At 43.5% G+C, this 15,653-nt stretch overlaps 1 protein-coding gene across 10 annotated transcripts in view; it reads right to left on the bottom strand.

The window, feature by feature from the left end:
* Positions 1–15,653, bottom strand: part of Gapvd1 (GTPase activating protein and VPS9 domains 1) — a 74,356-nt gene that overhangs the window by 14,487 nt on the left and 44,216 nt on the right. For 6 of the 10 annotated variants that reach the window (XM_052722513.1, XM_052722515.1, XM_052722516.1 and 3 more), the window contains 8 exons: positions 15,228–15,368; positions 12,869–13,003; positions 12,187–12,306; positions 10,824–10,901; positions 10,351–10,715; positions 7,444–7,531; positions 6,568–6,648; positions 2,006–2,128 (listed from right to left, as the gene is read on the bottom strand). In XM_052722513.1, the coding sequence (XP_052578473.1) occupies positions 2,006–2,128; positions 6,568–6,648; positions 7,444–7,531; positions 10,351–10,715; positions 10,824–10,901; positions 12,187–12,306; positions 12,869–13,003; positions 15,228–15,368 (1,131 nt within the window). Of the gene's footprint in view, positions 1–2,005; positions 2,129–6,567; positions 6,649–7,443; positions 7,532–10,350; positions 10,716–10,823; positions 10,902–12,186; positions 12,307–12,868; positions 13,004–15,227; positions 15,369–15,653 lie in introns of those variants that run through there. The other 4 variants (XM_052722519.1, XM_052722520.1, XM_052722517.1 and 1 more) reach the window with 2 other exon arrangements.

The following is a 15,653-nucleotide window of genomic DNA, read 5'->3' as shown; positions in this document are numbered from 1 at the left end:
CAACCAGGCTGTCACCAACAATGGCAATGTGTCAAGACAGCAGAGAAGGGCTGCACTTCCTATCCCAGTCCCACAGCCAAGGCTTCAAGTAACTTCATAAAGCTCACACTCCAAAATCAGATCACTGAACCACACATCTAGGAGCCTCAAAAGCATTTTAGACAACACTCTCACTTTAGAGACACAGACTCTAGCCCAGGCAGAAGATCCCTTGGTTGACCAAATGCTGGAACAGACCCTCCTCACTCAGGTCTCCTGATTTTCCTCAACAGAGCCCTCCCACCACACCTAAGGCTTAGTCAGGGACTAGCTCATAAACACAGCAAGGCCAGACCTGTGCTTCTCACAACTGTTATGTTTTTACTTAGTCAGTTAACACAAGATTTTTTATGTGTGTGTGTGTGTGTGTGTGTGTGTGTGTGTGTGTGTAGCATGTATATGTGTATAGACATATACATATATGCATAGTACATACATACATACATACAACACACACATATATAGAGTCAAGAGGCTCAGTCAGTATAGCAGAGTGCTTGGTTAGGATGCAGGAAGCCACGGATTCCCTCTCTAGCCCCACATAACATGAGTGTGGTAATGTATGCCTGTAATCCTAGCACTTGAAACAGAGGCAAGAAGATCAAGAGTTTAGGTGGGGGCTGGAGAGACGGCCCAGAGGTTAAGAGCACTGGCTGCTCTTCCAGAGGACCCAGGTTTGGCTCACAGCACTCATACAGTACCTAACAGCTGTCTGTAACTCCAGTTCCAGAGGATCCAACACCCTTTTCTGGCCTGCACAGGTACTGCACACATATACTACCCATATGCTGCACACACATACATGCAGGCAAAAACACCCATACACATAAAATAAAATTAATTTTAAAAAAAGAAAAAGAGAGTTCAAGGTTATCCACTGTTACAGTTAGTTTGATGCAAGCCTCTGCTACATGAGACACTGTCTCAAAAAAAAAAACTTGTAAGTCAAAAGGAATAAATGGCCGGGCGGTGGTGGCGCACGCCTTTAATCCCAGCACTCGAGAGGCAGGTGGATCTCTGTGAGTTCGAGGCCAGCCTGGTCTACAAAGCGAGTTCCAGGAAATGCGCAAAGCTACACAGAGAAACCCTGTCTCGAAAAACCAAAAAAAAAAAAAAAAAAAAAAAAAGGAATAAATGTTCCTAAATATAATAAAGATACTGTCTAAGATACTATGACAAAGGGTTAGTGACTGGCAAGTCTAAATGTAGGTTTATTACCCTTCACTTACTGTTATTTAAAAGCTTTCCCCCCCCAAAAAAAAAAAAAAAAACCCCAAAAGATTAGACACGATGGCACACGCCTGTAATTTTAGCACTTGGGAAGAAGGAGGATTCTGAGTTCAAGGGCAGCCTGACTACAGAATGAGACCCTGTCTTACCACCCTACTACCCTGACAAAGAAAAACAAAGGTAGAATTCCCCTTGCCCTCTCTTCAGCCTTAGGTATCCTCCTCAGAGCATAATGCTTCTGCTTGCTGAAGATTCTTCCAGAAAATGCTCTCAGCATATGCAGGCATTGACAGATTTAGCAAACTGCGTATGATTTTATATGCTTTTGCTTTCCCTTCATTTATCTTGAGGATTCCATATTTTTACAAGCGCTAGTCAGTATTCCTCTGTGAAGAGAGAGAACCCTGTAGAATATTAGTAGCAAGCAACAGGAGTGCCTCAGCCCGTGCCAATTACCACCACTCTACTAAGTCCACAACTGTATCAAATCATACTTCTCTAGACAGTAAAAAAGAGTTCCCTCTCACTAAAACATGCACCAAGTTCCTCTGAGCTATCATCCCAGACTCATCAGATAACCTAAACCATCTGGGGTGGCCAGGGTTAGTGGGCAAGGACAATGGGCCATGCTAATGACGTGGGCCTCGAGATGGCCTACTGAGAGGCGGCTGTAGTCAGGACTGTTGCCATCACCACGCTAAATCAACAGTCACTGTCAGGTCTACCGGACTGTCACCTGCACTCTCGTCATTTGCCATCGCTCCTTCACTGGGGCTGCTCCGTTTAATGGCATTCCGGTATTTGTCCAGGATATCTTCAGCAACCTGAGCCTGTGCACTGAGCCGAGGGCTGGGCTCGTCTGCAGGGGAAAAGAAAGAGAGAATTATTTCCCTGGTTTATACCAACCCTGCTGTTAGTACGACACCAGTAGCATAATCCCAAAGGCAGATTAGGAGGTCTGACTAAAAAAGGGCACATAGCTCAGTGTTATGAGGCGCCATGCAGCTGCCTACTCAATCCCACTGCTAGGGCTAAGAGCCTTCCCAAAGCAGGAAACCAAAAGAGTCACTCCACCTCAGCCCTACTGGAATTCTGCATGATTCTAAAACGCTTGCTCAAGTCACAGTAACCATTAATTCATGTTAACATAACTTCTACCAATGGTTTCTTTTTAGGATGGGGGACAAACAGAAGAAGAGTCTTGCTGTATAACCCAGGCTGACCTTTAACTCATTATGTAGGCCAAGGCCTAGCTTTGAGTTTGTGGTTATCCTATCTAAGCCCGTTGAGTGCAGATACTTGAGGCATGTACCACCACACCAAAAATGAATTTTTATATAATACTTAATCAGATGTCTCCATGCTGAAGGAGAAAAATAATTATTCAAATTCAGACCTAAATTCTTTTTTAATTTGATAAACGGCTTTCTGCATTCTTTCCCTGTGAGTTCCTCTTCCATCACCTGTGAAAGCTAACATCCCATTCATCACACTCCACCTGTCCACGACAGTGCAGCTGTTAGGACACAGCACCTCTGCTGATACAGCATTGGCATTGCTAGAGAACCCAGGTATTCTAGGGCTAGGATGGTCCATGGGTTGCACAGAAGGCAGCTTGCCTCACTGATGGAACTGTTACCCTGACAACCAAATTAGATATCAAAAGCGCTGAGCTCACTTGCCGTCACATGCTTGTAACTCCCGCTCTTGGGAAGTGGAAGTAAGAGAATTGTGAATTCAAGGCCAGCCTAGACTACAGTGAGACTCTGTCTCAAAAAACCAAGCTAGAGACATAGCTCAGTGATTGAGACTTGCTCAACATTCACAAGGCCCTGAGTTTTATACCCAGCACTACACACACACAAGTTAGCCTACAATCTCAAACAGTAGTCATTAATCAACTACTATGGATCTTCAATACAAAATAAAGTTCTATAGTGAAACACAAACTTCTGAGACTAAGCTAGGCCAATAGGTGACCAAGCTGTCTACATTCTGGTAGAATTCCATTTGTAAAAATTCAAAAATCACATTAAAACCAATACCTATGTATGTAGTTACATATGGCAACAGCAGCTACCATTTATTGCATGGTTACCATATGCCAGTGAACTGTGCTAAGCACCTGTGTGGACACTTGCTCATCAAACAGAGAGGCATTGGCATCACATATCAGAGCAGAGCAAACAGGAGGCATGGAGATTCATGGCCTTTCATCTGCACAAAACAAGGATCTGCTATTCACGTTTCTATAAAATACCTCGTTATACAGATGATTCACAAAGTTGTACTTTGTAGTTTTTCTTTTCGGGGGACAGGTCTCACTCTGTAGCCTACGCTGGCCTTGAACTTGAAGCAATTCTCCTGCCCCAGCCTTGTGCGTGCTGGGTTATAGGTGTGAGCACAGCGGACTTCCAAAGTCATTTAATACTGTCTAGTATAACAGTGTGTCATGACAAGCGATCCATACTCTCTTGTGAACTTTCTCAAAATATAGGTGGAACCACTGCACAATCTTTTTAAGAAGTATTATTTTTGGTTATAGCTTTAAAAATACTCTTACTCTTTATTTAATACTCTGAGTGTTTTGCCTCATGTGTGCACAAGCACTACGTGCACACCTGGTGCCTGAAGAGACCAGAAGAGGGTTTCAGAGCCCTTGGAAGTGGAGTTACACCTGGCTGGAAGCCAGCATGTGGGTGCTGGGAACTGAACCCAGGTTATCTACAAGGGCAGCTAGTGTTCCAAACTGCTGAGCATCTCTTGAGTTCCACTGGTTATCTTTTGAGAGCTCACTAGGACTGTGAAAAGGGACAGATATAAACTGGCTAACCTCAGTCAGTTAAACTATAATGTTGCTTATTACCTCTTACTTTAATGAGCTGCTATGCAGGGCTGGGGTAGTTAGCAGGAAACTGCCTGATGGCAAGTGTAAGCCTGGGTTCAGTCCCCAGCATTGCTACACAACGTAACGACAACACTGCAGGCACAAAGGTATTTCCAGAGAAAAATGGTAGGAAACAAATACTTCAAGAGGAAATAGTTACACTACAGTGTAGTAGAATCAAATCGTCTTACAGCCAGTAAAAATGATTTAAAAACCAACTGTACCCAGTAGAAACTGGGAAGTGTATGAACCATGGTAAAGATAAATACAGTCATACAGGTCCGATTCAGTCACAGAAAAGCCACCATGCACAAATACTGTGGAAGACTTCGAAGGATAATAAAGTCAGTTGTTAGAGTGGCAGGATTATGGCCAGGCTCATAAGGAACATCTCTTTATAACACTTCAAACTGATTTCACTGTAACCTCCAAGTGAGCATTAGTTAGGATTGGGTTGAATTTCTCCAATAAGAAAGCTAAACTTCTTTAATCAGACCCAAAGAAAATGAACTATTTATGAAAAGAAAAAACAAAAACAAAAACTTTACTCAGTTTCTAATCTCATCAAGAAAAAAATTATTTCCCAAAGACCTAACAACTTAGAGTTTCTTCAAAGTCCTTAATTAAACAATGTAATTCAGCTTGTGTACACTGCAGTACTCCTCTCTGTCCTTTTTTTTTTTCAAGACAGAGTCTCACCCTGTAGCTCTGGCTAGCCTGGAACTAACTCACTATGTAGACCAAGTTGGCCTTGAGCTCCGGCCTCTTCCTCTTCAGTGCTGAGATTAAAGGGGTGTGCCAGAATTCTCAGTAAAATAGATGTACTTCTAACAGCAGGAACTAGGGGACAGGAAAATATACAAATACACTGCCCAAAAGACAGCTTTTCAAGACAGTGTTTTCAGCTCTTCCCAACCACACTGGCCCGTTCCAGCAAACAGCAGGCCATATGTGATTTGATTTAATACCCATAGTACCTAGTACAGTTTCTGCAAGACACAGATAATCAACAAGGATTTGCTGACCGAACAGGACAGGTCGGGCTGCTCTCAGCAGGGAATGGTGGACTATCTACCTGTCTCCTGCTGCTCATACCCTTTTACAGGAAAGTTACTGTATCAAATAAAGCAGGGCTGCCGAACGGTGGTAGCACATGCCTTTAGTCCCAGTACTCAGGAGGCAGAACCAGGCGGATCTCTGTGAGTTCGAGGCCAAACTGGTCTACAGAGCGAGATCCAAGATGGGTACCAAAAGTACACAGAGAAACCCTGTCTCGAAAAAATAAATAAATAAATAGATGGATAGATAGATAGATGGATAGATAGGTAGATAGATAAATAGATAAATTAATAAAGTGGGTACACTTGACATGCACAACTAGACATTAGAACATGCATCAAAATGGATGCTCCATGTTCTTAAGACCTATTCCACTTTTGTTCCCTTTGGTTTTTCAAGACAGTGTTTCTGGCTGTCCCAGAACTCACATTTGTAGACCAGGCTGGCCTCAAATTCACAGAGATTCACCTGCCTCTGCCTCCCAAGTGCTGGGATTAAAGGTGTGCACCACCACTGCCCAGCTGACCTATTCCATTTTAAATTTAAAAGTTTCATTATAACTTAGTAGGGTGGGAAGATAGCACATCTTAAAATTAAGATAAGAAAAAAAGAAGTGAGAAGAGAACGTCCCTCTAGATGCTCTACAGAATCTAAGGCTCAATATACAGATATCACATTCAAAACTGGTCATCTATGCTAGCGCTGGCGCTCTGCCTGAAGGTACCAAAGAAGCTGCGGAATGTGGGTGTTGGATAAGGAAGACCCTAAAGCTCTGCCATGGGTGAGAGAGCAGTTATAATGGTTCAAGCTGTAAAAAAATTAGTGAGGCCTTTAACTTTTACTATAATGGTTGGCATTTGTGATACTGTCTGAACAAATACTTTAATCATGAAAAAAATAAAATGATGAGATAAAACAATACTTCATTGTGAGCCTGAATAAACTAGAGCAAACTATAGATGGAAATAAACTTAGTGTCCTACGATCAGTGTTAGAGAAAACTATCCAACCAATGATGCAGAGAGATGGCATGCAGAGCACTAGAGCAGCACCCCGCGCTCGCTCCAACAGTCCCGTGGCATCGTCCCCTGGGTGGTGAGCTGTCAGGCAGGCCTTGTCAGAAACAGGCTATGGTAATGAGGATGGTGATGGTAGTGGTGGTCTGTAGAAGAGCACACCAAGACCCACTGTGGCCCCTAGGGGGAACCACAGAGCCATGAAGAACATACTCCCCACCGTACACACACAGACACACTCTTCTAAAAAGGCAACGCTTATGGCATCCAAGAAAAAGTGTTATGAAATATGTGCTCTGGGAATGAAGGAGCCAGGAAGCCCATGGGTCTACAAACCTGTGAGTGTTGAGAATCTGTCAGGCCCCAGATCATCTTTGTCTTTTTCTTGTTTTTCTTTCTTTCTAAATGGTATAGGAGCTGGAAATTAAATAAAGTCAGTAGTGTGACATATAACATACTGCACTCCTCGGAAGTTAACTGGTGTGCCAACATTTCTAAGTGAAAGGAGGTTGAAATTCTAAAAGCTAAGAAATCCCAAGCGTCAACTGATAATCATTCTTCGAATAGCATCAAAGGTTCTTAAAGAAGCTTTCGGAATCTACTGTGGAGTCATTTGCCATAGAAAGAATGATTCACGAGGATCCACTGAGAAATCAAAACCATGGCCTCTTAACCTCACCAAGAGAACACCTCAGAGTCGCCGCCTCACTCCCTCCTTCCCATTACGTGGGCTGGAGCACAGGCAGAAGCAGGTCTCAGCTCCTGAGTGCAGAGCGTGGGAAAAGGTCTCCAACTTTTGAGTGATCTCTTCTTCCAGGAAGAGACATTTTTGCCAACTCAATCAATGCCAGGCTATTCACTAAGAATAAATGTATACAACTAACTACCTTCCAAATTAGACACTAGCTACATCTGTAGGGCACCTAGACATGAAAAACTTAGATCTGTTCCAGGAACATCAAAGTGGCTATTCAACACTAAGTGAACAGTAACAATAGCATGCCAACAGTCCTCCATGTTTACTGACAATGACTGGCATGATTTCCATGTAGGACACCACTGCCACTTCCACAAAGAACAGGACATCTTAAAGCCCTGCCAGAGCATTCTTCCCAGTGAAAGCATCTCTACACTTCCACACAACTAGAAACAGGCCCAGCAACATCACAGAGACATGGCGAGACTGGAGGCTCTAAAGTCGTATGAAGTTACCTTTAGGCATAGCTGACACGAAGCGCTTTCTCCACCAAGGCCTGCTCCTGTCTGATCTCTCATCGTCACTGTCCTTGCGCTCTTCAGCCTGCAGAGAGAGTCTGATGCTTTACTGTGAGTTCAGCAGCAGGATAAGTTGCCGTGAAAAGGATTTCAGTAAGTCTGTATGCCAATCCCATTTGCCTTAAAACAAAGCTGTTCTTTTGGAGCTATTAGCGGGGCAGGAGAATAGTGCTAGGGATGAAACTCAGGGCACCCTTCCACTAAGCCACATTCCCAGCACAGAAAACTACCAATGCCTGCCAGGCAACCTCTGGAATGCGAAAGAATACCCTTCAGGTCAGGCTGATGTGCAGGAGGGTAGGCGCTGTTTCTAAGCTGGAAACCAAAGGTCTAACCCAGGAACACCTTACAAAGGAAGTCTAAGAGCTTCCTTCTAGGTAGAGATCACTGAGAGAAAAAAGTGCTTATCAGGTACCAGCTCTGGGTTCAATCCTCAGCACAAAAGCAAAGCAAAACAAAGGAGGCGACTTCGTCAACGCCGTGAATTCTAACGAGGGCAGAGAGGATGTGGTGCGGCAATAGCAATCTGGTGTGTCAGAACCCAGCATGAGAACAGATCCCTCCATCCTCTCAGAGCCTGAGAAAACGGCTCCTGTTATGGGGGGGAGGGGGGGGAGGAGTTGTTATTGTTTTGAGACAGGGTCTCAATCTGTAGCCCAGGCTGACCTCTTCCTCAGCAATACTCCTATCTCAGCCTCCCAATTACTGGAATGTAGGCATGAGCTACCATGCTCAGCTCTTAAGTCTTTTTTTTTTTTCCCCTTTTGCTGGGTCTCACAGTGTAATCCCTGGCTGTCCTGGAACTCACTCTGTACACCAGGCTGGCCTTGAACTCACAGAGATCTGCCTGTCTCTGCCTCCCGAGTGCTGGGATTATACAGGCTGTCCTAAGTCCTTTTTATAGATGAGAAACATGAAGCTAAATGAGATGATCCTCCTCGAGGTCCACAGTTTACATGTGGCCCAGCTGCCCATCAAACCTTGACCTGCCCAGCCTCTGATACAGTTACCATCAACTCAACTCTGTTCACACTGCAGGACAGGGCAGTAACTCTATTTCTAGCCTATGCGACCACAGAAGTCTCTTAGTTTCCATCTTTTCATGTACTGAATTGGCTGTTGGGGCAGGTGCCTGTTCTCTGCCCACCAGTCCACTCTTATTCTGTACTTTCTTCTCTGCAATTCATTGTCTTCATTTCTACTTAGAAGGAAATATTTCTTCAAAGGCTTTGTGTGAATGGAGAAGATACAATTACTACTGAAAGCACTTAACAACAGGTAATTTCTCCCATCAGAGAGATCAGGGTTTATGTGGCAGAAGTTAGAGGGGAGGCTTGACTGTTTATCTACATGTTTATACACCTGAGGAATAACAAAAAGCAGGTTTCTCACCATGGGGAGTTAAAGTGTGGGAGGAGTGGGGGGGAAGCAGAGTAAACTGTTTTGTTCTAGACTGAAACTGAATCCTCGGTGTCCAGTCACTGTTTTCTCTACGCCGAGAAAGGCAGCTAAAGTAGAAACAGAGGTAATTGTACACACCTACAGACACACACATACTCCCTAGTCCTACCCCTTGCAAGATCTGAGAGCAGCACCGTGCGTGCTACAGAAGTAAGTTCTGACTCAACTCAACTTCTAAAAACTAGTTTGACCAAAAGCACCTAAAGACCCTTGGAGAAAAAGCTAACTTCAGGAATAGACGGAGAATACACCATAGGAGCTGAGCAGTTAGGAGTACCAGTTGGACCAGGTTCCATTCCCAAAACTCCTATGTTGGCTCACAACCATTTGTAACTGTAGGCCTAAGGGACCTGATGCCCTTTTCTGGCCTCTGCAGGTGCTGTACGTACATGGTACACAGACAAACATTTGGACAAACACTTACACATAAAATAAAAATAATCTCAAAATAATTAAAGGGAAGAAAAGTGGCCAAGACAAAACTGAACCGTCAGCAGAGTGAAAGTGAAAAAGACACGGTGACAAGCAACACATACACTGTTGAGTCCTGCTGCTAGAAATTAAGGTGAGTCAGGCTCAGTGGCTCACTTGCACTCAGAAGGCTGAGGCACAAGAATTATCACAAGTTCAAGACCACCTGGTCTATATAATAAGTTCCAGGTAACCTTGGGCTACATAATGAGATCCTGTCTCAAAAAACAATAACAACAACAAACCAACAAAACAAATGAAAAGAATGCAATGTTGGCAACTGGGGAGGGATAGTTGGGGTGAGCATTTCAGAGCGCTGATGGGAATTACATGCAGGACAATGTGTTACTTGTTGGAAACTCACTACTAACACAACAAAAAGGGAGAAAAGAACCAGGTGGAAAACTTACTCTTAAATGAAGAAGAAGTGTTTTGTCTTCCCAACTTTATGACTTTCAAATAAAAAAATGATACACCTGATTTAACCATCTCAAAAGAGTACTGTGAGTCAGTCCTAAGTGTCCGGAGACACAAAACTGCTTAGAGAAAAGTTGCTGCAAAAGGTAAGACTATTACAGAACCAAGTTGTACTGTATCTATCCGATGGATGACTAGACTGACAGGTTTTTTTTTCCTTTTTTTGAGACAGGGTTTTCTCTGTGTAGCCCTGGATGTCCTGGAACTCGCTCTGTAGACCAGGCTGGCTTTGAACTCACAGAGATCCGCCTGCCTCTGCCTCCCAGATGCTGGGATTAAAGGTGTGCACCACCAACGCCCGGCATGACAGATCATTAGTCATCCTTAATCTTGAGGTCACAGTCCACGCTTCATTTCAGACATCATGGGAACCCCGTCAGATAGAACACTGACCTGGCCATAATATGAAAACTCTACATGGCTAGTGTCCCATACCTCTCCTCTGGAAGAGTCCTTACTCGGGGAAGAAGATGACGAATGAGGCGCGGCCACCAAAGAAGTAGCACCGGTGGCAGCCGCTGAAGGGAGCTCATCATTTCCTGGACGGCGGTTCCAGCCGGGGTCGCTCATGGGCCGCCGGACAGAAGACACTATGTCAGAGCTCCGGCTGCGAACCAGTCTCTCGGGGTAAGAGTGCCTCTGCCTGAATGCCTCCATTTCAGCTGCAGTTAAGACGTGAGAACCAAAGCTGGGCAGCCTGGCCTCATTTCCTCCCACTGCTCCTTCTAAGATTGGAGGATCCGGGGGCGGATGTGAGGGCCGGGCATAGTGAACCTTCGGCCTTACCACAGCAGAGGCCCCTGTAACACAGCAAAGAAGTTTTGTAGACCAGACACAACTACTCGACAAAGGCACTAGCCACAGGTTTGCATATCCTGCCTGTTGAGGACAGGAGTCCACAAGCTTACCATCATGTGAAGCCAGAGGATCAAACATGGCAAGCAGAGACTCTGACTGAGAGGGAGGAGAGGTCAGCTGGTGGGGGCCTACAACAGAAGGCAAACCATGAGATCAAGCTAGATGCAGACAGCGCATCCCACACTGAAGAAGGCACTGGTACTCTTCCAGTTTTTCTCTCTTGATTAGTTAGAACTTGAGAAGTATACCAGAAATAAAAGAAACAAATGAGTATCAAATTCTGATTACCCCACCCGTGGTGGCCCATGCCTTTAATCCCAGCACCTGGGAGGCAGAGGGAGGAGGCTTGAACCCTGTGAGTACAAGACTAGCCTGGTCTACAGAATGGGTTCCAGGACAGCCAGGGCTACAGAGAAACTCTGTTTGGAAAAAACAAAGAAAAACAAAAAGCAAAAAAATTACCCCACATTTTAATCTGCATGTAAGAGTTTTCACTACATGTCGAGGGTACAGCATCCATATGCTTATTAACATGATAGGCAAATACAGATTCTGTTAGGTTAGTTCGAAGAACACAACCACAAGACTGCAACCGTATTTTTCATAATGGCTCAAGCTCTCAGAGACTCACCTCCCCCACCTACAAAAACAAGCAATACTATCTAAAGAAGAGGTAATTTGAGAACTGTGAATTTGGAAAGTGTAACATTGCTGTCAGCAAATGACTTGATTTTAGAAACTGTAACTTCTAAATGTACTATTTTAGGCTACAGAGTCCCCACTCCCAAAAAGACACCCTTAAGCATGTCTTAACACAACTAGAAATATTAAAATAGATAAATATACAGAGACTAAAACTTTCTCCATTCATAGATTTCCTTATTTCAAATTTAGAATATGAGCATTTAATGCCTCAAGCACACAGTGACAAGCTATGCTTGAGAGCTGTACTAACTGATGAAATACCAGCAGGATATGATCTTTGTTGTTAGTGCTTTGTTGCGTTTTTTTTACATTATTTACTTTTATTTTATGTGTATGAGTGTTTTGCCTGTGTGTATGTCTGTGTATGCAGTGCCAACACAAGCCAGAAGAGGACATTGGATCCTCTTGGAACTGGAGCTAGAGATACTTGTTAGCTGCTATGTGGGAGCTGAGGGTCTAGCTCCTCTGGAAGGGCAATCAGTGCTCTTCACCACTGAGCCATCTCCCCACTTTGGGTTTTGTGAGACGGTTCCCAATATGTAGCCCTGGCTGACCTGGAACTCATTATATAGACCAGGCAAGTCTCAAACTCACAGAGATCCATCCACCTGCCTCCACCTCCCGAGTGCTGGTGTTATAAGGCAAGTGTCACCAGGCAAGGCTATGATATGATCATTTTAAAAAGCCATTCTCTCTCCCACTGCTTACCATGGGCTATGTCATCCATGTCTGGACTAGTTACAGAATCTTTACCCCCAAAATCAGAGCTGCACTCAGATCTCAGGTCTTCAATCTTATTGGGAATATCCTCTGATGTAGCACTTATACCTTTGAAAATACAGCAAAAATAAATATGTAAATAAATAAACTGCAAGAAGAACAGAGTAGCTACACAAAATTATATGAAGTTTGGAGAAATTCTTTCTCAAACTTTATATATTCCAGGTCTATACATGTGAATTGCTGAGTACTGTGAATTTATCATATTGCTGTTCAAATATACTTATCTTACTTTATACAACATATTCAGAATTATACCTAAATATTGTAGCAGAAACTACCAACATCATCAAGAGTTGTAGAGGAACAGTTCATCTACTGTTTCAATAGGCTGTAAAAGCCACACAACAAATTCTCAAAGATTATGGAGGCATAGAATTAATTTTGTTCCCTGGAAACTACTGAGCTTTTAAATAAAACATCTCTCTTGGGGATGGAGATGCAGCTCAGTGATAGAGAACTTGACTAACATGCCCCAGTTCTGGGTTCAAGAGCTAGTACCATCCCATAAAACAACAACAACAAAGCCCATTATCTCATTGGTAACACTTTATAAATATGGAGTAGGGATGCCTTCAAATTCCTAGTCCTTAAAACAAGACAGACATACCGGACACAACACTGAGGCCTGGTGTGCTGGGGCGGGAACTGACCTCCCTGACATCCGTATCATCCGACGTGCTGCCCAGTCCAGAACAGCTCTCCAGCTCCTGGAGGCGCTCCTCCTGTTTTAAGTCTGGAGCCTCTAAACAGAAGACAGGAAGAGTCACCTAGTGATTCAGTGAGCATGAAAATTTCAGCATTTGAGACTCAAACATACAAGCTCTTAGGGTGCAAAGAGATTTCTAAGTCTCAGCTACTAAGCAGAGCTAGTTAGATCAGGATTTAAAGAAAGCAAGGTTATGATTTTCCCTTGATATAAAGTCACTTTGTTTTGTACAGATGACAACTATTCTAGATGTCTCTAAAAAAAGAAAGAAAAAACACATTCTTGGTTAACATGCAAAGAAACATGTATAAGAAAGCACAGAATAGCTTAGCATTGCATCAATCTGTCTACATTTTAATGTTTTCAAAAGCACTTTAAGGGCTGGAGATGGCTCAGCAGTTAAGGGCACTAGCTGCTCTTCCAGAGATCCTGAGTTCAATTCCCAGCACATGGTGACTCACAATCATCTATAATGGGATCTGATGCCCTCTCCTGGTGTGCAGGCGTACATGCAGGCAGAACACTGTATACATAGTAAATAAGTAAATCTTTTAAAAAAAAAAAAAAGAGCACTTTAAGATGGGCATGATGGCAGACACCACTGATCTTAGCACTCAGGAGGCAGAGGCAGGTGGATCTCTGGGAGTTTGAGGCCAGCCTGATCCTATAGAGCGAGTTCCGGGAACAGCATGAGCTATATGGAAAGATCCGGTCTCAAACCATTCCCAAAAAGAAAGAAAAGAAAAAATAATTTCTTCACTTAATCATTTATCAACTGGCTTTTTGTTTTTGTTTTTGGTTTTTGGTTTTTCGAGACAGGGTTTCTCTGTGTAGCTTTGCGCCTTTCCTGGAACTTACTTGGTAGCCCAGGCTGGCCTCGAACTCACAGAGATCCGCCTGGCTCTGCCTCCCGAGTGCTGGGATTAAAGGCGTGCGCCACCACCACCCGGCTTCAACTGGCTTTTTGAGGAGTCTCACTACACAGTACAATTACAGGCAGGTGACACCACATTAAGTCTCCTTTAAGAGATTGCAGAGATGGCTCAGTAGTTAAGAGCCCTTGCTGCTCTTACGAAGGATCTGGGCTCAGTTCCCAGCACCCACATGGCAGCTCACAAATGGCTGTAACTCCAGTCCCAGGGGATCTGACGCACACGAGCACTCGGGCATATAGAATAAATGAATAAATTAGGGCTGGAGAGACGGCTCAGAGGTGAAGAGTGTCTGCTGCTCTTCAGAGGATGGCACCCACATCAGACCATTCATATTTGCCTATAACTCCAGACTCCAGCTTCAGGAGACCCAATAACCTGTGGGTACCTGCAATTACATGTGCACACACCTACATACAAACACCCATGTGAACACATAACTTTAAAAATTATTTTTATCTCAAAAAGAATAATGAACAAACTTTTAGACATCCCTTAAAAGGGACAAGTTATTCCCAAGGTTAAATTTACACTTATTTACTGTATGCACACACATGCACTTAGGAACCAGTTCTCTCCTTCTGGATATTAAACTCAGGTCATCAGGTGTGGCTGCAAGCACCCTTATTCATTAAGCTGTTTCACTGGCCACCCAGGGATAAATGTAAGGATGCTGACTAGGAACTCAAATGTGCAGTCTGAGCTGGGCTGTTACTCTCATCCTGGGATGAACTGGTGAAAGATATCGAATACATCATACACACAACACTCTGATGAGTTTCAAACAATTGCTTCAAATAGAATTTAACAGACTCAGAAAGCACTTGCTATGTATTATTTATTATTATTATGTTGTTGTTGTTGTTGCTTTGTTTTGCGAAGACAGGGTCTCTCTGTGTAGCCCTGGCTGTTCAGGCACTCACTCTGTAGACCAGACTGGCTTTGAACTCAGAGATCTACCTGCCTCTGCCGCCCAAATGCTGGGATTAAAGGCATGTGTCACGTCTCCTGGTAGCACTTACTATGGTCATCAGTGCTAACTAACAATAAACTTTCCCGTGATGAAAAGAAAATGTTCTACTTGAAATTTAACAATATGATTTTCTGATACATCGGGTGCTGTGATAAATGCCTGAAATTCTAGTACTTATAGACAGAGGCAGAGGATTTTGAATTCAAAGTCAGCCTGGGCCAGATGTCTCAAAACACAAAACAAAACAAAACAAATAAAAGTATATCATTTGGCAAAATATATCTAATATAGAAATTAAGATACCTTACACACTAAAATATGCAAAGGAAAAAGCAAACAATGACAGCATACTAACCTGAGTCACTTGGCAATACCTCTACGCTCCAAGCTTCACTTGTGGTCTCTGATATGGTAGAGCCAGTGCAAGGGTCAAGGAGAACTGACCCTGAACCTGGGAGGCACAGCAAACTGCCTAACACGTTCTCTGCTGCTGCACCTGGACAAGCAGTGGGGGCGAACATTAAAGCATCTGAGAGCAGTGGAGAATCATGGTAAACAAAATCTTTAGCAATAAGACAGTGACCAAGGAAGGAATTATTCCATTTAAACATGATACTAAAAACACAAAGTTCCCAGCTAAATACACTGGCCCAACCTCCTTTCTTTTCATTCATTTATAAAAACAATTTATATTTACTTTATACGCATATGTGTGCCTGAGTTATGTGCACCACATGCATGTAGGAGCCGGAGCAGATCAGAAGAGACATCAAATACCTGG

The sequence above is a fragment of the Peromyscus californicus genome, unplaced genomic scaffold (genome assembly GCF_007827085.1).
Source record: "Peromyscus californicus insignis strain IS unplaced genomic scaffold, ASM782708v3 Scaffold_7__1_contigs__length_154581171, whole genome shotgun sequence".
Classification (NCBI taxonomy): domain Eukaryota; kingdom Metazoa; phylum Chordata; class Mammalia; order Rodentia; family Cricetidae; genus Peromyscus; species Peromyscus californicus.
The sequence above is the reverse complement of the archived record's forward strand: the minus strand, read 5'-3'. Positions and strand labels throughout refer to the sequence as shown.